Source organism: Pezoporus wallicus, unplaced genomic scaffold, assembly GCF_028554395.1.
Source record: "Pezoporus wallicus isolate ANWC-B61680 ecotype Strahan unplaced genomic scaffold, APGP_CSIRO_Pwel_v1 contig_5116, whole genome shotgun sequence".
NCBI lineage: Eukaryota > Metazoa > Chordata > Aves > Psittaciformes > Psittacidae > Pezoporus > Pezoporus wallicus.
The window spans coordinates 743,627-768,022 of NW_026642000.1; the positions used below are offsets into that span (position 1 = coordinate 743,627).

General features: G+C 43.0%; 1 protein-coding gene across 3 annotated transcripts in view; it reads left to right on the forward strand.

Annotated features, from left to right (window-relative positions):
* Window positions 1-24,396, forward strand: part of TRABD2A (TraB domain containing 2A) — an 81,265-nt gene that overhangs the window by 45,154 nt on the left and 11,715 nt on the right. For 2 of the 3 annotated variants that reach the window (XM_057426494.1, XM_057426495.1), the window contains exons 3-5: window positions 8,879-9,025; window positions 11,228-11,402; window positions 24,253-24,343. In XM_057426494.1, coding sequence (XP_057282477.1) covers window positions 8,879-9,025; window positions 11,228-11,402; window positions 24,253-24,343 — 413 coding nt within the window. The remainder of the gene's footprint in view (window positions 1-8,878; window positions 9,026-11,227; window positions 11,403-24,252; window positions 24,344-24,396) is intronic. The other variant, XM_057426496.1, reaches the window with a different exon arrangement.

The window sequence follows — 24,396 nt, forward strand, 5'->3', positions numbered from 1 at the left end:
AGAGCCTTCCTGCTTATCTTAGGCTATTTTAATCTTAACAGTCAGACTTTTATAATCCCAGTGACTTTGTGAAAAAGATGAGCTCTTGGCAGATACCTCTGCTTTTCTCAGGGGTCCTTGTACAAAGGTTTATCCAGGAAACTGATCCTGACAGTGAGTGCATATGACCATGTGCTGGAACTGCTGTGGGGAATGTGACCTGCCCTGGCCCTTAAAAAAATTATTTGACTATCTTACGGCTCAAAAGCACTGAAGAACACTGGGTTAGCTCATTATTGAGACTTCTGTTCACACTATTAACTGAGATGATTCAGAAATCTCTGTTCTGTTGGTGTGAAGGGTATGAGTTTAGAGATACACCGTGGTTCTCTTGACTTACAAAGTAAGCAATAGCTTACCTGGTCTGTGAGATTGCTTGCAAATCAGTTGAACTCAGACAGTCACCCTAAGGAGTACTTGTTGGAGTGCAGTAATCCCTTTCAGGAACAAAACTGAAAGAGAAAACCAAAGTAAACCAGAAAACCCAGATACGTGTTAACAATAAACAGCCTACCTTTCAGAAAGTGCTGAACACTCAGCATTTCCTTGATTGTGTTGACAGCAGGTGGGTTTTCATGGGTCCAACCTTTGCCCTGCCTGAAACCAGCTAGAGACCATCTCAGCAGTTCTCATTTGAGATTTTTCTTGGCAAGTCTACCACAGATGTAAACTCTTCCCTTCACCTGTGTATCTTGGAAAGGTCATCTCGCTCTGCAGTGCTCCATTTGAAGCATGAAGTTTCTGTTAAAGTTGCTCCAAGTTGCTTTTTATGTAAACAGTGATTCAAAGTTCTTCTATTTAGAACAGCAAACAGACTCCTGGCTTAATTGTTCTTTTGAGTGGAAAATATGTTTTATCGGTGCTGAGTGTTTTATACTGAACTTGCCTTCCCACCTGGCAGAACTTCAAGAAAATCCAAAGTATCTTGGTGCATGGTAACCAAAAGGCATACAATAACTATCTGATCTCATTCATCACATTGCAAGGCTACAGTGTTTATTAAGTCTTGATTTGCTCATGCTTATGTGAATTATGCAAATAATGTACATCAATTCTCCAGAAAGGGAAAAGCACTCAAGCTAATGAAAAGTTGCTTTTCTGAATTATTCCATTCCAATAAAAAAGATGCACAAAACCTGGTGAGAGTTGTTGCAAACTTAAGTGTTCTGCATTTCTAAAGCATACAATCTTTTAGCAACCTTACAAGGCACGGTTAGGTTTAGTCCTAAATTATGCATGGCCTGTGGTAGAGAGGACAGGTGAGAAAATAATCAATGCAGGTGTTGAATTTTAAAAGTATATCCAGTCTAAGATCAAGGAATCCTAGTTTCAAAGTCTTTGCTTTGCAACTGTTATTCTTTTAATACAGTTTTGAGATGGGTGTGTTAAGTGTCTTGTAAAATAGATAATTATGCAAAAGAAAGAAACCGTTACTAATAGTATACTAGTTAGACAGTCATGTAAATTGGAAAGTGTGCATACCCTAAGAGAAATCTGGATTCCTAGTAATTCTTTTGAATTTGGTTAATTGTTCCCATGTCTGAGCTTGACCTGAGTTCAGGAGCTATGCAGCAATGCTAATCCAAAATAGGCTGGACATTGCTAACTGAAGAAATACTGTGTAGGAAACAGGCAGGAGTTACAAGTATCTTGTGTTGAAAGGCCATTAGTTTGCTTTGAACTTTGGTTCAGGACTGTAGAAACCTGAAAAATAAACAAAGGGCTGGTTCCTAGTTCTGTTTGATGAAGTAAAAATGTATCTGTTTAGAAGCTCCTTCACAAAGATGGAATAATAATAGAAAAAAAAAAAAGTTTGATCCTTCTCTAGTAAAATGCAAACATGCATCAACAGTTCATTTCCAGCACAAAGCACAGGTTTTCTGCACAAGGATGAACTTCATGAAAGTTTCAGGCATTCCTGCAGCATGAGGAGGAACCCCAGTGAGCACCTATATGATCTCTCAGGAGCAAGGTGCAGCAGCAAGTCACACAGCCCTACAGAAAGACTGGAGTAAGTCCAAGCAAGGTCATGGAGGTGTCTAGCTGTGAAGTACAAGCTGACCTGTGGAACAGGAACAATCTATTCCACTGCTATTCCACATTTAGCACATAGTGGGGTGTTTACTTCTGCTGTCACTGAAAACATAAAAGCCTGGAAATCAATGTAAATTACTCAGATGAAAGGCTGTGTATTAATGCAGTAGATGAGTTGCACTTCTAGCAGTGCTATGAGCAGTGTTCCTCTTATTCAGCATTATCTACCATCCTCCTGTATCAAGAGAAGTATGATAAATTCATTCACTGCTTCAAAAGTACCTGATAAATTATTGAAAGTCCCTTGTTTTTATAGCTCCTAGTTAGAGAAGGGTTGGCTTGTGTATTTTTGATATAAATCTCAGATAACAACCAAAAATTTCAGAATGTCTTTTTGTTTGGTTCTGGAAAAACACACTCCAAGAATCTGGCACCAGGTGAGTTTGTTGTCAGTAGACCAAAGACCAAATTCTTCACTGCCACTACCTCTGTCAGCATCTTTATGTCTGCTTTGATACAGTGTCATCTAAGTGCCTTAGATGATCATGCTAGGGAAGAGATGTGCCATTTGCTTGTATGCTGGCTTTTCAGAACAAAAGCCATAAATAAAACCCAGCCCATGGGAAAATTGTAGCCTGGATTAGTTTCCTTTTCTTTTGTTTCAATAACTTGTACTGTTTGTCTCTTGTCCTCTGGGTGAGTTCCTTGGATAACATGTCTCTTCTAGTCACCTGAATCCAATCTCTCACAAAAGTCTTCCAAGCTTGGGAAGTTGCTTCCTTTTTCTCTCTTCTTTATAAAAGCTTGTGGGAGGGGCCAGAGGGAACATCTCACCTGCTGCAAGAGCCCTGAAAGTGCCTTTGGCTAGAGGCTGCAGATGGCGAGTTAAATCTCCTATTGGTATCCTCAGTCCCTGTCAAAATCGGATATCTCCTGCCTGTGTGTGCAGGCTGGTGTTTGCAGGATTCCTTGTGTCTCAGGTTCAGGTTTCATAACCATTCATTCAGATGAGTTCAGGTTTCCAGGCTCTGAGAATTCCAGTCTCAACTTTCTGCCTCAAAGGCAGCTGAGATGCAAGCACTGGACATCTAAGGAGCTGAGTCACACTGAAGTGAGGAATCCCACTTTCTTCTCAGCACTTGGCTGCTGAACCATTATCATGACAAAGGAGGATTATTGACTTTCATAGTCATGATGCCTTTGATTTGAGGCTCGCTTTGATTTGGGGCAGTGGTGTTCGCTGGCCCAGAGAAGCAATGGTCTCCTCCAGGTGAAGAGCAAGGAGATAAACACGCTTTTGAGAAGGAGGACGAGGGGAAGAATTGGCTCAAGAGGCTGAATGAAGCCGTAATGGATGCAGTTAGTCACTGGGAATGGCCTAAAAGCAGCCCATGATTCCTTAAGACAATTAAAAGCAAATTGTTCGGCTGAGCGATCCCAGAGCAAGGAAGATGCTCCCCCAGACTATAATTCAAGGGGCTGAATGGCCCTCAAAAACTGAGAGCAGAGAGGGAAAAAAAACCAAACCTCGAAGATAAGGCAAATGATGGAACAGATGTGAGCGCTTTTGTTAGGAAGACTTGGAGGCTAGCGGGATGGCGATAGGCTAATTTGAGGCACATAATGCCAGGTTCCTTTCATATGCAGAATAGCACTTTGATCCAATGTGGATGAAAGTGCTGAAAAGTGGAGAGGGTGGCAGGGGGTCTTTTGTCTTTGACAAAAAAGGCATCTGCTGGGCTCTAACCCCCTTTTCCCCACCCCCTTAGCCTAGCAGGCCATTCCAACAATGCTAGCAAAGGGGACAAGTGTCCCTGACAGCTGAAGAAATCTCCAGGAGGAGAATGAGGCTTGCAGCAATATGTATACCAAGAGAGCTTAATCGATTTTTTCCACAGTACAAAAAGGGAGAGGGCTGGGGGAAGACAGAGAGATCACAGTGGAAATGGGAGGTGGGAGGAAAAAATCCCTTTCTAATAAACTTGTTACTTTTGTTCTCCGAATACATCTTTTCAGGAGATGCTTTGATGCTAGTATGAATACACTTAATGGAGCAGAGTAGAGTTAGAATTGCTGGGGGGGGGGGGGGCAAGTAAGGAAAAATAGTTTTGTAAGGAGGATGAATGTCATTACTATGGATCCCAACACAGGAAAGATTTTGGTATTAGTAAAACAGTGCAATGCAAGAGATACCTGGAAGACAGATGAATACTTTCTGTACCACCTGTTGGAGGAGCACAGCTCAGTGCAAATTCTTGGTTTTGATTTTTAAGCAAAATTGAAAATTTCTCATTAAACCTTTCCTTCTTTTCTGTCATCTTCTTTACTTTTTTTGACTTACTAGAAATGAAAGGACTGCAGGATTGAATGGGGAGCTAGGAAGGCAAGTAGTGTTTGTGCCAAGCAAATACAGCAGTTGCAGATCAGCTGCTCATCTGGTCCCTGCTTCTCATGCTCTGTTGACTTTCTTCAGCTTTTCACATCTGGTAAATAAGACTGGGATACAATCCACAGAGTCTGGCTGTGGTTTTCCTTAAGTATCGCTTTGCACCTAGTCTAATGTTTTCTTTGAGAAATAATGACAGGTAAGAGTTATCAACTTCTGAAGACCCACCTCAGCAAATTAAATCCTTTAAGAACAGTAGGTTCAGGAATCTTCCTTCTCTTGACATTCTGACAGTGTTTATCCTTACTATTTACCACAGATAACCTTCTCACCAGGGCACAGCTTTAAGCAGCACCTGGTACTGCAAAGACCTCCTCCTTCTTTACCCCCAGACCTCTTCTCTTTCTGCTGGGGTGTTACAGTTCTCCCAAGAAGTTACAGAAATGGAGAGATATAGCAAGCACATTCTCTTGAGAGGCTGTAAGCACACACTGATCCCAAATACTAATCCTGTGTAGTTGTTCAGTAGGTGTGCCATGATCCCCCTCCAGCGGATGCTTTCAGCTGAGACCAGCTGATGTGGAGAGTATTTTTGGCAACAGCATCTCCTGTTCTCCAGCTATGCAAAGCTACCATAACTCATTAGGGAGGGCTAATTGTCAAGGACATTGATGCTTTTTTGAATTCTGCCCATTTTATATCTTGACTTTTCTTGCTCCCAGTCCTTGTACTGTGATCTTGAATGATACAGAGGGACTTGAGCTGCTGCTGCTGTCATCAAAGGAGCTGAACCCACCTCTGTCCCTCACAGTGCCAAGGTGAATGTCCTCCCTCTGAGTGGGCTCCAGGTGGTTATTTGTGACTTCCTTCTCAGGTGCTAGCTATGTACAGTGAAAGGATGCAGGTCTACATCCAGCTGGAGAAAAACATTGCTCATGGGGAAGTCTGACCTGGCAGGGAACAGCTCTCTGAAGTTCGCCATGCCAAAGAAAAACAGCCCATGCAGTTCCACACAAACTCCCTGCCAAAGCTGCCTCACCTGAACAGCTTTGTGGCATGCCAGCAGTAAGATTACAGATATGAGGGGAGGAGGGACAAGTTGTCTCTATTTCTGTGTAAATGTGTGGTAGTTCTCTGTAACTGTAGGTAGTAATTGCAGTTTTAAGCCACACTCTTGAGACAGACTTCGTGATCTGTTTGTAGTTTACAGTGTGCTAATTTCCTAATTCCAGTGGTTGGGCATGAGGAAGGAAGATGCCTGTGTGGCTCTACCTGGCTGCTATGAACGGGGCCAGGCCTGTTTGGTGAAGAGACTGAATATGTTTCACCTGAAGCACAGGAGGGAAGAGATGTGTGTGGAGCAGAGGGCAGCATGCTGAGCAAGTGACAGCAGGAGTACAGGCTGTAGGAGTACAGCAAAGAGAGGAAGATTTGCTTTGTTCTCATGTCTCGCCCAGCAGGCTGGTGTTTTCTCCACAGGAACTGGTTACCCTCCACTGATTTGTGTTCAGATGAAAATCAAATAGGAAAGATTGCAAAACCTCTTTGATGTGCATACTCTACATTGAGGCAGCACTACCTGACCAGCTTAGGAAACCATCACAGGTGTTACTCCTACTCTATGGACAGGAGCTGACTGGTCAGTGTTTCAGAGGCTGCTGAGTCTAAAGGGGCCATATTGCTTTAATGGTAAGTTGTCCCAGCAGGTGCTGTGATGTTAGTCATATAACTTACAAAATAAGCCAATAAGTCATATAACTTACAAAATAAGCCATTTCCATAAAAGTGTTTTTGGCTGAACTGATTGTACCTAAAAGATTTTTGTGGCATAACCTAGCAGTCCTGGCTGTAGGAATTCCATATTTTCAGCATGGATTTGGTTTGTCTCTCAGTGAATCTCATCTGGTCATTAATATCCATTAGAGCTTCTCTGTGTGGGAAGTGGAACAAATGGCAAGTGATGGTTTCAGGGTACAATAAACCCCAGCCTACATACAGACTTTTGTTCAGACATGAAGTGGTTTCAATTTTTTTTGCTTAATTTACTTCCAAATTAAACAGAGTTCCTTTGCAAGACAGACACTGGTTAGTTTGATGTGACTTACCTGACTGAGTGTAATCAGGTACTGTAATCAGGTACAGTTTTACCAATAAAGTAAATTCTTGCTTTTTTAAAAAACATGAGATGGGAGTCAATGTTGTTGTTCATGAACACCCTTCCAGAGCTAATGCTAAGTCATGTGATTTCATATTCAGTTAAATACACAGTGGTTTGGATCCAGACAGGCACTCTAGCTGTAGTGAGGATAGCATGATTTCAGGTTTGGTAGGACCTGCATCTTTCTGTAGGAGATGGGTTGTTGTGCTCGGGGAAGGCAAATTGCCTCTCATTCCCACATCTGCCCTGTTCTGTAATCCCAAAATTTGGTTCACATGATCTTAGAACTTTGAGAGTACGCTTACTCATGAGTGAGTTACATGGTGTTGGTGAGTATCTGCAATTCCAGAAAGCTTTTGATGATATTTGAGCAAATATCCAGGAGCCCTCATCAGGCTGCAGGGAGTCCCAAAGCTTGGAAAATAACCCTCCCAAAGGGTAATTTCTGAAATATTTCAAGACCCCAGCAGTATCTCTCAGCTTACTTCCTTTACAAATACAGAAAATAAGCCAGAAATGATTAGAAAGGCTTGTTACAGTTGTCTATGGAGTGCTAATCAGTGGTAGCTTCTGTTCGAGAGAGATTTGCAGTGTTTTACTTGCCGCATGTTGATGGAGAGCTGCTGCTTTTGCAGGTGAGTAGCCAGCTCCACACCCCACCAGGTGCCTGCTGGCATCCCATGCTCAGCCTTCGCAGTTTATGCCCTGAGTCCTTCCTTGGCTCCCTGGGTCTCATGGCCGCCTGCTGCAGTGGCTGTAGTAGCAAGGGGGAGGTACAGAGGCTGCGTCACCTGTTTGGGTCCAGAGACCCCTTTCTAGTGTTGCTGCAAGCTGCTGTCTTGTGCCTTTTACTTGACGGTAATCCTCACGGGATGTGCATTGCCCCAGGAGGGAGGCAGCTGGATCGGCAGCCCCCTCTGAGTGAGGCCCTTGAGGCCATTGTCCTGGGTGAGACATGGCGTGCTGGAGGTGGGGAAGCAGTAACACCTGCAGGAGACCTCTGCTGATCTGCCTTTCTGGTCAAGAGAGAGGCTGCCTGGGGTAGGAGCTGTGGCAGCCACTGTGGTTCAGCTGGAGGCAAAGGGAACAGGTAGTGTTTGCATTCCCAGGCAAGTGTCAAGGAGAAGGGACTGCAGAAGGCAGTCAGCTGGTGGAGGGTGCTGGGCAGCTCACCTCGGACTTCACTGGCGGGAGGGTAGCAGCCACTATCCCTCCCCAGCCTGCTCTGGTGAGCCATTCCTGCCAGAAACAAGCAGGGTGTGTGGGAGGAGATACAGAGCAGGAAACAGTAACAATTAGTGTTCCTTGCAAATGAGGAAAAAAGTACAAATAAGGAGAAGCCATGAGAAGCTGTGGAGATGAGAGCCCATCAGGCCCTAGGGCTCTGTGGTGGTCAGCAAACTTGCCTAGGGAAACAAGCTTGCTCCCATTTCAGGCTGCCCCTTTGAATCCTCTGTATTAAACTCTGTCAGGGTTTAAACCCAGCCAGACAGCTCGTTCACTCACTCCCCCATTTCTTGCCCTTCCCCTACTCCCGGAGGGATGGAGAGGAGAATCAAAAGAATGCAACTCCCACAGGTTGAGATAAGAACAGTTTAGTAACTAAGGTATAACACAGATCACTACTGCTACCACCAATAATAACAATGATAAAGGAAATAACAAGGGAAGAGAATACAACACCTCAGCATCAGCCAACCGATAACTCACCCCCCCAGCCTGACCAAGCACTGACCGATACCTCCTCCAACCCTGCAGTCTCCCAGCCCTTCCGGCTAACTCCCAGTTACATCCTGGGCATGACGTGCTGTGGTATGGAATACCTCTTTGGCCAGTTTGGGTCAGGTGTCCTGTCTCTGCTTCCTCTCAGCTTCCCCTCCTCCCTGGCAGAGCATGAGGCTCACAAAGTCCTTGGCCAAACCAAAACCTCCTTGTTACCAGCTCTGTTCCCAGGCCGAAAGTCAAAAACACAGCACTGCACCAGCTGCCAAGAAGGAGAAAAATGACTGCTAATGCTGAACGCAGGACAATATCTATGGGCAAAACCTCCTGGAGTTATGTGTGGTGAGTCAGTTCCTTATGAGCAGGCCTGAGCTGTGAGTACCTGCAGACCTGGAGGCGTGGGTTGGTGATGAGTGGACTGGAGTGTGAGCAGCTGCAGAGAGCCTTCGGCAGGTGGTTCTGTATCTGTGACCTGTTCAAGGGGTGAGATGAGAACTCACCAGGAATTGTGTGTTTTCCTCTCTCTCCCCCTTCCTCAGGTGGTCTTTGCTTTGAATCAGACTCTCTTGCAGCAGGAGAGCCTCCGAGCAGGCAGTTTACAGATCCCCTATACGACAGAAGACCTTATCAAGCATTACAACTGTGGAGACCTCAGCTCTATCATCTTCAACCATGATGCTTCTCAAGTGAGTCTTACCACCGTAGCCCTTGTACTATGCATATGTCCCTATAGTGCTAACCCCTGTCTCATGCTCATCTCTCCTCAGTTAGGCCCTTTGCAGGCGAGCGCCAAGGCCATGCTGCTGGTTCCTTGCGCATTTGCTTTCCTGCACCTCCTGTCCCAAGAGTCTGCATCACCCCCCCCCCCCCCCCCCCACCGCCTTGCTGCACACAAGCAGCGAAGCCACGCCTGGCTTTCCCTTTTGGACAAGTGCCATGTTTGCTTTAGTGTCAAAGCTCTATGAGTTAATCCTTTATTTTCTTAAGGATCCTGTGGAATTATGCTAGCTTAGATATAAGCAAACTTAGTGCCAACAGAGAGCAGCAGCAGGCTTTTTTTGTGCAAATAGTGACAGAGAAATGTGACTTGGACACTTGTGTAAGGCTGGGCAAGTTGCAAGCTTTTAATGTCCCCTATCAGTATGATTGTGTACTGTGGACAAGGCCCAAAGAAGAGAAATGGGGTGAAACAAAGCAAAAATAGATTTAGACTGAATGTTAAAGAAAAGAAAACCTTCTGAGGCCTCTCAGACTTGGTTTATGGAGACGGTTTCCTAAGCAGCACAGTGGAATGCAATGCTCTGATCTTTAAACCAAAAGAAAATGCCCAGCAGGGACCAATTTGGCCTGTTTGGGCTGTAAGATTAGCTAACCTCGGGCTGAGACATCAGGTCTCTCTGTTCTGGTCACAGGGCGCTGACATTTCGTCCACATCAACGGAAACAGGCTCTAGCCTCACAGTGCTGAGCAAGTAGATTTTGGTACCTGGGCTTGCCCTGCTGAATAAGCATTTTTATGGCCTTTTGATATACATGATTCAGTGCTACAGAGCTGGAAATACTGTCATACTAACCCTTGCTTCTCTGGCACTGAGCTTTGCACACATGTTGTTACTTCCCTGTCCTGTCTGCCCTTGGACAGGACAACCTGGTAATTAACACTGCTTAGCTCTTACACTGTGTACTTCATTCATTGATTTCAAAGAGCTTCTCAAAGGAGGCCAGCACCTTATGAGCATACAGTTGATGCTTCACTATTCTGCTGAGGTGTTACAAACTGCAGACAGGTGACATTGCCTTGAGATCCTTGGAGAGAGCACCTCTTGCCAAGACATGCATGTCTGAAGGAGCAGCTACCCTTCACTTTCACAAGGGACTCCACTGCAGAGTATTATCCCTCACAGTGGAGCTGAGTAGTAGTAGTCTGCAACACTATCAGCCTGTGTTTTTAAGCAGCACTTCTCTGTAAATTATATTTGGTTCCATGTTTGCCCTGTAGATGACCCAGTGTGGGCTAAGAACTCTTTAAAAATGGTTGGTAATAGTCTCTGAGTGGCTCCAGAGCCTCTGCTGCTGCTGCAGTCTTGCAAGGCAAAGTACCTGGTTTAGCGGCTCTGCTCCCCAGAAACCACTGCTTGTATGCCCTTTCCTTAGAGGTCCCCTTAGCTGCAATGCCCAAAGCTACTTGCTAGAATGCCAGGATAGCTGGCCCGCATTTCTTTCCCTAGCAGGAGGTCATGATAGTGTGCAGCCACAGCCGTCCTGGGGACCCCAGGGGCAGAACCAAGTATTTTAAAAGATACCTTGTGGACAGGGGAATTGGAGGTGGTAATACTTCCTTTCCTGACAAAATCTGGTCCTCTTCTTTTGGAAAGTTTGGGAATGTTATTGTTAACTAGTTCAAATTGCACAGTTCTTTGACAGCCTGAGGGCTGGGGTAGCAGTCATACTCTCTTAGAAGAGTGTAATTATCATTATAGTTATGTCATACCTATGGTAATTTAAGGAAGAGGTATGTAGCTAAAGATAGCCAGGGGCAAATATTTTTGGCTTTTCGATCTATAGTGTGGCAAAATTGGGAGTATTTGTTGATTCTGCATAAAAAATAATTCGATCTATATTGTGGCAAATTGAGAGTATTTGTTGACTCTGCATAAAAAATAATTCAGCTGGTTGGCTTATGAAATTATATTTTGAGAGAAATGAAGCACTATGCGTTATTAGAAGTTTGCTGAGTCATTTTTGGTCTTTGTTTGGGTTTTGTTCTATTGGATGTGCCTTGAGGGGCAAAGCAACCAGCACATTCAGTGATGGAGCAATGCCTGTGCATGATGGCTACCTGTGAAATAAATGCCCGTTTCATGAAGACATTTTTTTTCCCCTATCTAGGTCCCAAATTTCATTAATGCTACGCTTCCGGCCCATGAACGTATTACTGCCCAGGAGATAGACAGCTACTTCCGTCAGGAGCTCATCTATAAGCGAAATGAGCGAATGGGCAGGAGGGTGAAGGACCTGCTGGAAGAGTACCCAGACAAGAGTTTCTTCTTTGCATTTGGAGCGGGTATGTGATTGAGGTGCCCTTCAAGCTGAACACATCCTTTCCATATCTTTTAGAAGCTTTTTGCATGTGCTTGCTTCAGTTTAAAGAAGGGTCAGTACTTCTACCATGGTGGGCACAGCTTTGCCCTTATTGTTGTACCTTAGTAGGAAGATTTTTTCAGTGTAGGAGACTGTTTTTCTTCAGGATTCAAAGAGCTCACAAGTGTATGCATTGATTGCAATATTTATTAGTTACAGACCTATTTGATACATGCATAGCCAAAGGTACTAAACAAACTACAATGCATACACAAAAGGACACATTTGTTTATGGTCTGGCCAGCCAAGTGTAGGAGAAACAGGGAGCTGAGGTAAAAGTTAGGAAGTCAGAGGTTGCACCAGTGCTTGAAAAAACCTTTCAAGAGCACATCCAAAAAGAATAACATCCCAAATTGTGTGAGTCTAAGAGGCTCATTAAATGCAAGGGAAAGGAAAGGCACTTTCACCTTTTTTCTTCCTGCTGCCACTCCTTTCCTCTTTCCTGTGCTTCCACTACAAGGAAGTTGTGTCTGCCACTGTTTTGGAGCAGAGCATTTGGCCCAATTTTGAAACTGACAATTTTCTGCCTGGTAGTAGCCAGCAGGAATCTATAGGCACATCCAGCAGCAGTTGTGTGTTAACCCACTCAGTGGGGTTAACACCCACACTTCAGACTAGGGCTGGGTGGAGGGTGTAAATAGGATTGGTTTGCCATGATTTCTGTTCTTTGTTCTAGCTCCAGGGACTGGAAGTGAGGATCAGTGTTTGAAAAGACAGGTGCTAATTCCCAGAGAAGTGTAGTATCCCCTCCACCCTGAACTATATGGGCCTTGGAAAAGGGGGAGAACTGCAGCTCATGTTAGGATCCACGTGGTGTTTTCTGGCCTTAGTGGCTACTGCTTTAGTTAGCATAGAAGATCTAGACAAGGCAAAGAAACTATTTACTTTACTTAAACACTCTAAAAGCATTGGTATTTGAAGTCTGTGTGAATCACCCTCACCAGGGTGCTGTGTGTGAGGGCACAGAGGTAATGAAAGGTGGCTGATAATGTCTGTTCAGGCATGCATGAAGACTGTAATGTGCTATCTTCCTGCAGTATCATTCCTCTGTGCTACTCTCTGCCAGAAAGGGCAGTGAAGCAGGCTCAGTTATGTAGATTTTGGTCATGTTTGTCTGTAAGCTAAGGCCAGGGTTTTGCTTTATTGCACTGCTGATGTTCTGATTGCACTTGTTGTTGCTGGACTGATGTTCCTGACTGATGCATATGTCAATCCTGAGTGCCATTTGCATCGGTCGCAAGTAGCCAGTTTTCTGAAAGCAGGCTAGTCACAGATGTTTGAGCTCCAGAAAATTATTCACAGCTGAGCGGTGAGCAGTCCACGCAAACGGACTGATGTGGATGCAAGCATCACTTTGAGTCTGTCCTGTCCCAGGAGCAGGATCCTTTGAGAAAAGAGAGCCGTTTCCCCGTCTTGCATACACACACTGCCTACCAGCAGCTGCATTGAACAAATCATGTCTTTAAGGTGCGTTTTTGTCATTTGTCTCCCCTTCCCATCAAATTCTTTCTCTTGCCATTCTTCTGCCCCAGACTGTCTTCATTGTAGTTAGTATGCACAGCTCTGCCCCAGAGCCCAGAAGCTCTGCAGGAGCAGGACACATCTCTGTCTTTCCCAGTTCTCTTGTTCTCAACCTTCATGACAGTCTTAAAACCCTTACCAGACTTTCTAGATTCTTGCCTTCCTTCTTCCTCTTACTTTCCTTTTCCCAGTTGGCCCCTCCTTTTCCCCTGATGTCCTTTTCTTGTAGAGCAGAGTTAAGATTTACCCAACAGTGCTGTACTGCTGCACTGCCTGGAGCCTTGGGCCTGTATGAACACCCTTGATCTGTGGCTTATATGCACATGACTTGATCTCTAAGCACCAGGCATGCTCTTCTTGTGCTTTTCCATCAAAATTTTCAATCTAAACAAGTTCCCTATTTTCTCTGGGGACTCTAGATTAATTTTGAAATTGTCTCTAATTGTCTTGGATAATAGTCCAGGCTCTGTTGTCATGCTTTTTGCCAGCCTCCTGCTTTTATCAGCACTGTTCCTCATTATACATTTGTTTGACTGCATGGAAGTTTCTTTTCTTTACTTAATTGCCGAAATAAGAAGTAACATCACGTAATATAACACAGAAGAGAGTTCTGAGGTCTTCTGAGTGCACATTACAAATATGAGTGCAGATTTTATTGTTTTCCAGCAAGCTAATTTAACATTTTGCTCATGAAGATGGGTGTACGTGATAGATAATTCTGTGGAAGATTTGTTTTTATGCTAACAGCAGTTAAGATGAACAAATGTCCTCAGTTTTGAGCACTGCTTGAGTATTGTACTGATGTTAATTACTGGAAATTGGTTCCAGGAAAGTGCTTCCATAAGGCAGGTTAGAGTGACCTGTAGGAGAGGAAGAGAAAAAGAAAGGCTGTGGGAACAGGAATAATCATCACCGCATTGTGGTTTTCTCTTTTCTGGACATCAGTGAAAAAGTATCTTCCAGGAATGGCTGATAAACTGCCATTTATCAGTTTGATAAACTGCCAGTTATCAGGACTAGGTTGTGTTAAAATGTTAGTAGGATATCGAAGGGTCTCCAGGTTCTAAGAATGAGAACACTTCTGGTTATTTCTTTCCAGATTTTTTCACCCCATGTTTTTTTATTTTTAAAAGGGCTAGGCTTTTTGTAAAGAAAGTTCATTTTTTTCCACTAGCCAAACACCACTGAAAACAGTTTTACCAACAATATATCCAAATAAGGTCATGGTTTGTCAGTTACTGTGGTATTACAAATACCCCCTCTTGTTATTTAAACAACTAGTTGTATTTTTATTTTAAATGGGGGAAAATCAGAAAAGATTAATAATTTATTTTATAATCTAAGTGGATTGATATGGTTTAGAGATGTGCAATGCATTGTGCAAAGCAAGCTCCTGTCTCTTTGCAGGTCTTAATACAGCTGCATGGCTACAGATGTCAATTTCTTACATGGAATTACAATGTGGTAATTTGGACTGTAATAGATTTGGTTGTTAGATCCAGCGTATTTTGTGCTTTCACTACATTTTAACAGATCAGACAAACTTCCCCTATATTCTGTTCAATATGTGTCACAGAGCTCATTTCTAAAACTGGTATTGTTTGGAAGTAATTTAAACTTGCACAAAAGTGGAGAGCTAAAAAACAACAGATCTTGCTGGAACTATCAAAATAGCTTTACTTCTGGCCAACATGCAAACATGAAAAGTTTCAAGCCAAAATAAATCTGAGGGAATTAGAGAAAAGTATGGGAAAAGAGAGTTGGTAATGCCAGCAGCATTCTGCTAGGCCTAGTAAGTATTTTATCCTAATTGTGGATAGGCCATTTTGTATGATACCACTAGAGTTACAAGCCAGCCCTCCTCCCTTTTGCAGTGAAATGTCAAAGCCAGCTATAATCTTTCACAAGCAGTCTCCCTTCTCTGTGCATTTTTTAATTTCTCTCAACTGCACAAGGGGCATACAAGACCTGGATGCTAAACCAAAGTCAAGCACATGTGGTTCCGTAGACAGCTAGTCAGGTTTTTTGTTTGTCTAAGAGGTACACATTGACATAGAGAGGGCTGCATTGTCTTGCTGTGCTTTGAAGTTTTACCACTTGTACAGGTCATCCATCCTGACCACTCCCAATCTTCTTCTTGTCCCTAACACATTTGGAAAATTTGCTTCATCACCTTCCCCAGGAATAGAGTGTGGCTGACCAGTTTGCAGTTCCCCAGATATTCTTCTTTTTGCCCTTCTTGAAGATACAAGTGATCCTTGCTTTCTTCCAGTCCTCAGGGACCTTGCCCAATTGCCATGACCTTTTAAAGACAATTAAGGATGGCCTTGCAGTGACACTGGCAAGTTCCTACAGTTCCTCTGGGTGTATCCTGTCAAAACATGTACATGTCTGGTCTGTTTGAACATTCATTAACCTGATCCTTCTTCACTCAGGGTGAACTTTCTTTGCCCTGGACTTCCCTAGTCATAGGAACCTGAGGTACCTGAAAGCTGGCTTTACCAGTAGAGAAGGTGACAGTGGCACTCAGTACCTTGGCCTTTTCCGTAGTCTTTGTTATCAGGTCTCCTGTCCTTTCACCACTGGGATGACATTTATCTAGTCTACATTTTATAGGTATCAGTAAAAACTTCCTTGTTTCCCTTGATGTTTTTCAGCAGATTCAACTCTAGATTGCTTTCCTTCTGTGTGGTCACTTTTATTCCAGGATGAGCATGGCTTGTTTGCTTTAGCTTACTTTCTATTGAAGTGGCTAAAGAATAAGAAAAGAATAAATAAGAATAAATAATAAGAATAAAGAATAAGAGAGAGGAGGAAAAAAAAGCGTGGGTTTTTTTATGGAAGAGGAAGAATACTTAGTGGCATGAGAGACTGACTTTATTATGACAGGCAAGGCCTCAGGTAAAGCCAGAGTTTCTAGGAGCCAAGTTAAAATTCCCTCCAGTCTCTTCGGCCTCTTTGAACAGCTGACAAACTCCAGAAGAGCCAGCTCATGAATAAGAAGTACAGAGGGATTTAAGATGCTTTATATCCCTGTGGATGAAATGACTGACTTCATCGAGACACTGGTTGATATGACAACTTCAGAAGCTGGTCCTCTTAATCTTATAATCACTACCAAATTCCTTTTTCTCTCAGAGGTTATTTTTTGCTTTGCTGCTGTTGAAAAAAAAAAAAATTGTTCTGAAACTTTATAGTGGATGTTGGCAAGCCACCATTAACAGTAAGAAAAGATGATGGTGAAAACTTCTTCAGCTATCATTTCTTCTAATTACTGAAGAAAACATGAATGTGTTTATTTAGCATTACTCAGACTACATGGGTTCAAACCTCCAGGGACAGGTTGTTTTTTTTTCTCGTCTTTACCTGCTTGCCCCTCACAAGACTTTCAAGAAGCAATTGTTACGAACAGACTAATGAACCAATATCCAAATTAGCAATCCAGCTAGGAGTACCAGATCTTCATTGCCCTCCCAGCAGCTGAGTCAACTGATAACTCACTAAACTAAACTTAACTCTCAGCTGCTTGATGTATGATCCAAAAACATGCAGAAAAAGAACTTGGATATGCAAACAGAAGCATAATTGACCCTGCCTGGGCTGAAGATGGGTGTGTAACCTGTCACCTTACCCACCTGGACAAGGAAAAGAGAGAACACCTATGGTTATCCCAGGGTCTGCTGTAGTCCTCCACGTGGCTTCCTCCAACTTCTGTAGGTTTTGAGGCAGTCTTTGCGTTCTGGGAGACTAGTTGATTATGTGTCAGCCTTATGTGCCAAATGCATTGGCTCCACAGGCATGTCTGATGCCTTTTCTCTTGCTCCCTATATTAAAAAAAAAAAAAAAAAGGAATTGTGCTGAGTCTCTGCCCTGAATGGTGTGTTAGGTGGTGTTGTTTCCATGCAGAGCTGGTCAGTGTTACAGCTTGAAATGTGCTGTTACATCTCACATTTTTTGATGGGAAATTGTGCAAGAGTCACAGGATTTATTATCTTTGAAAAAGAAAAGATTTGAGAAAGGACTAGTGTTTGTAAAAATAATCAGCAGTGCTAAGCCCAGGATGTCTCTGTTACCTTGTGTAGATGTTTACACCTGTAGAACAAAACCAAATAAAATCCTCCCATGGGAATATGAAAGTTGCCCCGGTAAATGGGATAATAGTTTGTTGTTGAAATTCAGCAGTAATTCAGAACCCAGCATGGAAACTTTGTCCCTACCATCAGTACATTTAGGACTGAAGATGTGGATTTACACAGGGAACATAAAATTATCTATGCCTTGTATAAAGGATTTGAAAAGTGTAATGAGGAAGCTAATAAAAAATCCACAAGAAGCTGAATCTTGGCAGATCCTAGAAGTGGACAAAAAGGGGGCAGTGGAGGAAGGGGGCAGGAAGATAATGATAGAACAGAGTAAATGAGTCTTGTGAGGCCAGTTTGCTTCTCCCTTGGACACAAAGGACTTGCTGATTGCCCACTTACTTCTTCTGTCCCTGGAATGCAGCATCATTTTTGTCTCTTTGGGTGGGAGGAAAGGCTGAGTCCCTGAAGGTGTGCCTGTACCTCTGTAATTTGAGAATGCCAAATACAACCCGGCAGCTTTGAGGCTGTTTTCCTTAGTAGCCTCTTTGAGTCTGCAGAATGCTAATGACAGGGTTTATTAGGACAACAACCCCTGAAGGGGATAGATAATGTTGTGTGGAGGCAGGACCCACATCCAGAGCCCCAGGGTTCACATGAAGGGCACTCCTTCTGACATCTCTGACACATGAAATGAGCAAAGCTTTACATTCCTCCATTAGTGGCAGAAACTTCTGTTCCATCGTATTAATGCAACTGCCAAAATCAGCCAAGTCAAACAACTGTGTGCTGTTTCTGCTCAGGTACTGACAGTTTGGTAACCATCAACTTCTTATCGATGCTGAGGTAAACCTGCTGCTACCATTATTGGGCAGCTATAGTAGGAAAACTTTGATCTTGTAAAATATGTTCTAAGCTAGTGGGATTTCAAGTCCTTAATACCTTTGGAAAACAAGCAGTGGTGTGGAATGTGGGAGCAGGTCCAGTGGCAGAGGTGGCTGTGAATCCTGCAGCTCAAACATAGCATTGGTTATTTTCTTCCCTTACTGCTAACATAATACTGGCTTCTAGTATAGTCACTTACCTGAGGATTGCCTTCCCTAATGAGTCTAAGACTTTAACAGTGGAAAACTCAGTAAATGCCAGCGCCGATGGAGCCCCAGTGGCTAAGGCTGACTGAACAGAAGCTGTTTGTTGTAACTCACTTTTTACAAAATGGGGTTGTAAAATTTTCCCTTATTGTAGCTGCTATAAACTTGGCCTTATAATCAGTGGGAAGTATTTTTCTGGCTTTAATTTGTGTCATTATCAGGAGGTTTGACTTTGTCCAAAGGTAAAAATGGGAACTCCTGGGACTATGCTCTTGGTCTTTTAGTTTGTGTTCTGGTACCTTAGCTTTTCCTGATTTGGAAATACTGTTAAAAGCAAGGGGATTTATATTAGATTTAGTGTTAAACATTTCCTGCTTGAGAAATAGTTTTAATTTCAGTGGCAAATCGTGAAGCCTAGCTGCTTTATCAATTACCCTTGTTTTCCATATGTTGTTTAGATTGTCTAGTGTAACTCCACAGGACTTCCTCCCTCTGATTCTGGGAGAAGTGAAGTGTGAGCACACCCCACATGGGTGCACGGTGCTCATGTTTGAAAGCAGTATCTCCCTTTTACACAGTGTGTACAGAAAGCAGGCATCTAAAGGCAACTAATCTGCAACTTAGTTGTTCGCATCACCCGCTTTGCTTCTCTTTCTTTGAGTCATTCTAAATATTGTGTCTACCCTTTTTTCCCTTCATAACTTTACTAACTGGGTAAAGTGACTCCATATTCTGCATCCCAACATGTACTTTAAAAGTATACCTGTGTGCATGCGTGAGGCAAATTTGCCCCTGAATTTCAAATGAAATCACCAAGTAGAGGTTTCTTCAAGGGTGCTCAGGTAGGAATGTTGCCCCTGCTGGTGTGGCCAGATTATATAGGAATTTCTCTGCCTTTTTGCAGAGGATCTTTTATAAACAGGGTTTGATAATATCTTGGTTACACAAAGCTGAGGGCTGTCTGTATGCTTGCTATGGTATGACTGCCTCCAATATGGCTTGCCAAATTTCACCAGTAAGATATGGTTAGGGTTATCTTTCTCTGCTCACCATATGAGAGCAGGGTGAGGTCACTTCGTGATATGTGTGAAAAATTGCTTTGCCTGTCACTTGATGTGACAGAGCATGAGCTGTCTCCTAGCCTTGTGGCAAAAGGGTTAAACTAAGTAGAGATTTGGGGATGAGGAGGAGCATCCTTTTCTTTCATCAGGGTTGCTTGTATTTCACTCCTTTCAGTTCTTTTCAGAGAATAAGAGACCATGGAGTGAGATGAAGAAAATGCCTCTGTAAGAGTTCTTGCCTGTGGGAACACTGTGGGTTGGAGCACTGTACGAGTACTTTCAGTGTCTCCATTCTTAGTCATTGGGTCCCAAGAGCTGTGTCTTCCAGGAACTCAGCTTCATCAGGCACCTGATGTCAGTATGATGTCTTTGTCCACCTCGTGGACTGATGAACCCTAAAGGGATCTGGACCTGTAGGAGGAATAGGATCTTCTCTTTTGCAGTTTGGCTTCCATCCAGCGAAATTGTTTGAGACAGTACACTTCATTCTCTAGATCATTGGCTGGATCTTCCATACACTGAACTTTAAGTTTTCCACTGCAGATACGTGTGGGACTCACTTGGGCCATGCATGTCCCTGCTCTCCAGATGATCAGGAATTCTCCTGTGCTTGCTTTTGCATCCTTTAAGGGAGCACTGGCAATTTTGAACACTTCTCCATGGGTTTATTGGGCTCACAGACTGCTGTTAGAGAATACTTTGATTACTGAAAGGGCAGCAGAAGAACCCAGCCATGGGAGGCACACAGAAGGGGATGAACTGTCCTTTGTGCCTCACAGTTAACTGATAATTTTTGCTGAAGTTTCTCTTTTCTTATTCATGGGGCTTTTTTTCATGGGTAGCGTAATAAACTGCCTCATGTCATGGCTTTGTTACAGGCCAGTAACTGTAATCCAGCCACCTATAGGTGTCATACTCACCTTTCTGGAGCATGTTATATGAATTTATCTGTGTAATACTTGGAAGCAGTCTAAAAAAAAATTACAGTAGATGACCATTGCCATGGGCATTTCCAGGAATTTTCTGAATAATTGTAAGTTCTGTATCTCTAAATCATTCTTGAAAATATTTTTTTCAGTGACCCATAGAGTCTCTTGCACCAGAAGTCCTGAGTGTTCCCTACCCAGCCAGAGATAAACATCCTGATTTCTGATCTCCCCTGAGGCTAGAATTATTTGTGCCATTTTGCACTATTAGGATCATGTGCTGTAGCTGTTCCCACCACTTCTTGTAGGTCAGCACTCTGGATCAGGTTTCCTAACAAACATTTTTGTTTCTTCACATGGATGTCCAGTGATTCATTGTCTTGGGACATTTGTAGGTGGTGAGGTCCTGGCATGTTTCTGAGACAGATGGGAAGTGCCATTTTTCTATTAAGGAAAACACAACAGACATGAAGAATTATGTGGGCTTGTGAGTTTACTTTTAAATGACTCTAAAGAGAAGGCCAGGACAATTTGTGTGTCAGCTTGAAACTGTGGATTTTGCTGAAATTCAGAGAGTAAGTTTTCCACAGTCTTACAATCTTTCTTTATATGAAAAAAAAAAATCAGGAACAGACGCAGAACTTCTGTTAAGCAGCATTTCCTTATCCATTTCACTAGATGGAGAAAATTTTCAGCCTCATGATGGCTCAAATTCATGTTCAGGAGCCTCTGCTGAAACCCACAGTCCTAGCAGAGAGAATGCCTAGGTGAGAATGCCTCTGTGTGCACTGGCAATAAAAGCTGCAAGCAGGGGACATGGATTTTATGGCAACAGTAGTAGCCTGTATTCTGCAGGATTGGGTACTGCTACTGAGGAAGGTCAGGAGCTATCAATGCATTTCCAAATGTGTAGACTAGTCTACAAGTGCACGTCAGTCAAACAGCATTATTGTTTGAGCATATTGCCTGTTGTGGTCCCTGCATGCCATCTCCTTTCAGGGTAGATTAAGGGCTGGGGTCTTATTTACTCTCCAGTAGAGTGCATGGCTAAGCTTAGTTTCTCTTTGAGCTTGAACACAGAAGAATAGAGATTCATCGCTCCCCACCCCCAACCAGGGTAAATTGACCTCACAGATACATCTCTTCACCTAGTGGTGTGAAGATAATGCAGGGCTGCGTACAGAAAGAAAAGAGGAGGCTTTCTGATGGGACAGGGCCCAGGGCTTTTCTTTTGGGGGCATTCAAGTGTGTTAGGCTAAAGTAGAAAACAGGTGAAAGAGGCCTACTCCCTGTCATGTGACTTTGGGCTAAGTCTTCCTTGCAGGAGAGCTGCTTAATCTTAAACCTTGAAGAGTGAATCTTACGTTTTTCACAGTTGCTTTTGATGATCAGGTCTCTCACGTGCCACCAGGCTCTTTTTGTGGCAGCTCCCAGGAAAGAGGCAGAAGTGCTGACTCTGGTGGGGTCCTGAACCTCAAACCCTCTCCTTTCTTTCCTTTTTTCATTTTGCACCCAGCTCAGGTTGAGCCTGTAGGTCCTCTGAGCCCCAGACCAGCTCTGTCTCACAAAGCACACATGGTATACCTTTTGTGTAGCAAACACTGACATCTCTTGATCCTTTTATATACCTAGCCTGAGCAGCTCCTGGTTGGTCATGTCTTCTGAACAATCTAGTATCACATACCTGTTTGTATGCATCTGTTTCACACTTATCTATTCATTTGTTCTGTTCTCTTTTGTGGAGTATTAGCACATCATTTTTCTTTCCAATGCAGACATAACTCATTGCATTGGCAACAGTGAGCAAAGGCTTCTTGTAAAAGCCTGTGCACATGATTGATATAAAAGGTATTCTTATCACTCCATCAAATTAAAAAGAAGATTAAGGCCCAGCTTCAGGAAATCACTCAAGCAGGCTGACTGAAATGGGATTCATCCATATGCTACAGTAATTTCCCACACACCAGTCTAAATCACTGCTCTGAACAAGCGTAACTAAAGATTGATGGGAGATAGTATGTTTGGTGATGTGATATGAGCAGCCATTCAGTAGCTCACTCTTGAAATGTGTGAGACTGTAAGCTCTTTAACCTGCCATGAAGAAAATTATTTTGCCACTATAGATTGCTTATCTTTGTCTTGTTCCTTTCAGCCTGAAAGTCTTGGATTAGGAAAATATTAGTTTAGAGCCTTGGCTTTTCATTGCTGAGGTTGGCACTGAGCTCATCCAACATGGCTCACATGAGACGGGTACCTAATATGAGCTTGCTGTATACACTGCCCCTATCCTCATTAATAGAGATGCACTTTTAGAAAAGTCTAAGCTGTCTTACCTCATCCTTGTTTACAAGGGTTGGATCACCTTTGGGAATCACCCCTTTCTCTATTATCTAGAAGCAGGGGAGGAAGAGTGAATCCCCATTCCCTTTGCACATACATTTTCTCTTTGTAAAAGATGGGAGATTAAATATATAGGGTCTGGCATCTTATATACCTTCTGTTGGCCTTCCAGTGGCTACTTTTACTTAGTTAAAATGTTTAATTACAGTCATTCCTGTTCCCTGATGCATCTGGTGGTTTTGCTGATATGAGCTAATTCTCAGTTAACTGATCTGGGCCTCAACCATTGGCAAAACCAGATACCAGCTGTATTAAGTCCACATAATGGCACATTAGCTTTACTCTTTCTGAAGGCAAAAAGGCAGAGGAGCTGTAGGAAAATCAGTTACTGGGTGAGAAAATATGGTACTCAGTGAGCATGCATTGCAGTGTTTGGTTGAAAAGTTTCATTTGAGCTGGATTATTTGCATTCTTAGGATCTCAGGGAACCTTCATCTTGATAAAAGTCTATGCTCAAATGACACCATCCAACTGTGATGCTTTAAGCTGGTAGTTCATAAGCCCTTGGTGTTATGGCACGAGAAACTGGAAATTTGTGCTCCAATTCATTGAATCTATTTTGGAGTGAGAAATCATAAATCTGGTACAGTGCCCTGTCAATCTCATCACTATTGGACTTCCCTTTCTATCTCCTTGCTACTTGGATCATTCTGGTGTTTTGATTGCATGTACTTACGAAGAATATTAACAAAAACCAAGTTTTTTTCCTGAAGTTATTTATCAGTTTTAGAACTGCTTACATCTAGAGAAGCAAGGGAGCTCTCTAATACGACAATTTCTCAAAGCTTAATTTTAATTAATTTAGGCTGGTTAATGAACAAATGTTTTCAAGAAAGCTAAATCTATGAGGAACTGTACAAGGCTTCTGTTGTCCATCTGCTTCTCAGCAGCCTTGTTTAATAAGGTATCAGAGTGATGGTGGAAGTCAGTGAGCATGCAGATCACTGTGCAGAGCATACAGTCCTCTAGGAATAACTCCTGCACCCTTTGAGTAATCATTTACTCACTATGATACTGAATTATGGGCTGACCAGCCACCATTTCTGAAAATGGAGCAGAGACATAAATCAGAATTGGGGCAGACGTAAGCTAGGTTAAGTCCACTCAAAAATGTTGTCAACACAACTGAAGTGATGTTTCTGTCCCTGATGGCTTAAACAAATGAATGAAAGGGGTTGATCTAATTCATTGGCTTTCAGAGCTATTTTCCAGTCTCTGCAGTTGGATGATTCTTAATAACTTAAAAATTGTTAATGATGCTGACTGACATCTCAGTGCATTTACGATGCCAGAGTATGTTAAAATGATGCATTCATTGTGGTCAGATTCTGATCTGGTTTGCACCACTACCAGTTGTAGACTCGGTGCTGCTCCTGAACAGGTGTCTCTCAACTTCATTTCTTATTGCCCCAAGAAATTGAAAATGGCCAGATAATCCAACAGCTTGTGGGACCAGAGTAATTTTAGTCACATCTGCATTTAGAGAGGCAGAATGTGGTAATTGAAGTGACCTTGGGCAAGCTAAGCAATCATTTGTTAGAGATCTTGTGTTTCTGGTGCATGTTGGTGGCGAGTGATAAAACACTACCTGTCCTGAGTGTGGCAAGCCTCCAATGATGAGGAAGGACTTTGTTGTTCTTCTCTCTCTTTCCATGTGCTCATTGAGTTCTGATGTCATTTTTCTCTTAAATGCAGGTCACTTCATGGGGAACAACACAGTGATTGATGTTTTGAGGAGAGAAGGGTACGAGGTAGAGCACACTCCAGCTGGACAAGCCATCAACAAGTAATACATTCTTTTATCTAGTGAGCAGCCATTGGGAGGGTGGGTAAACAATC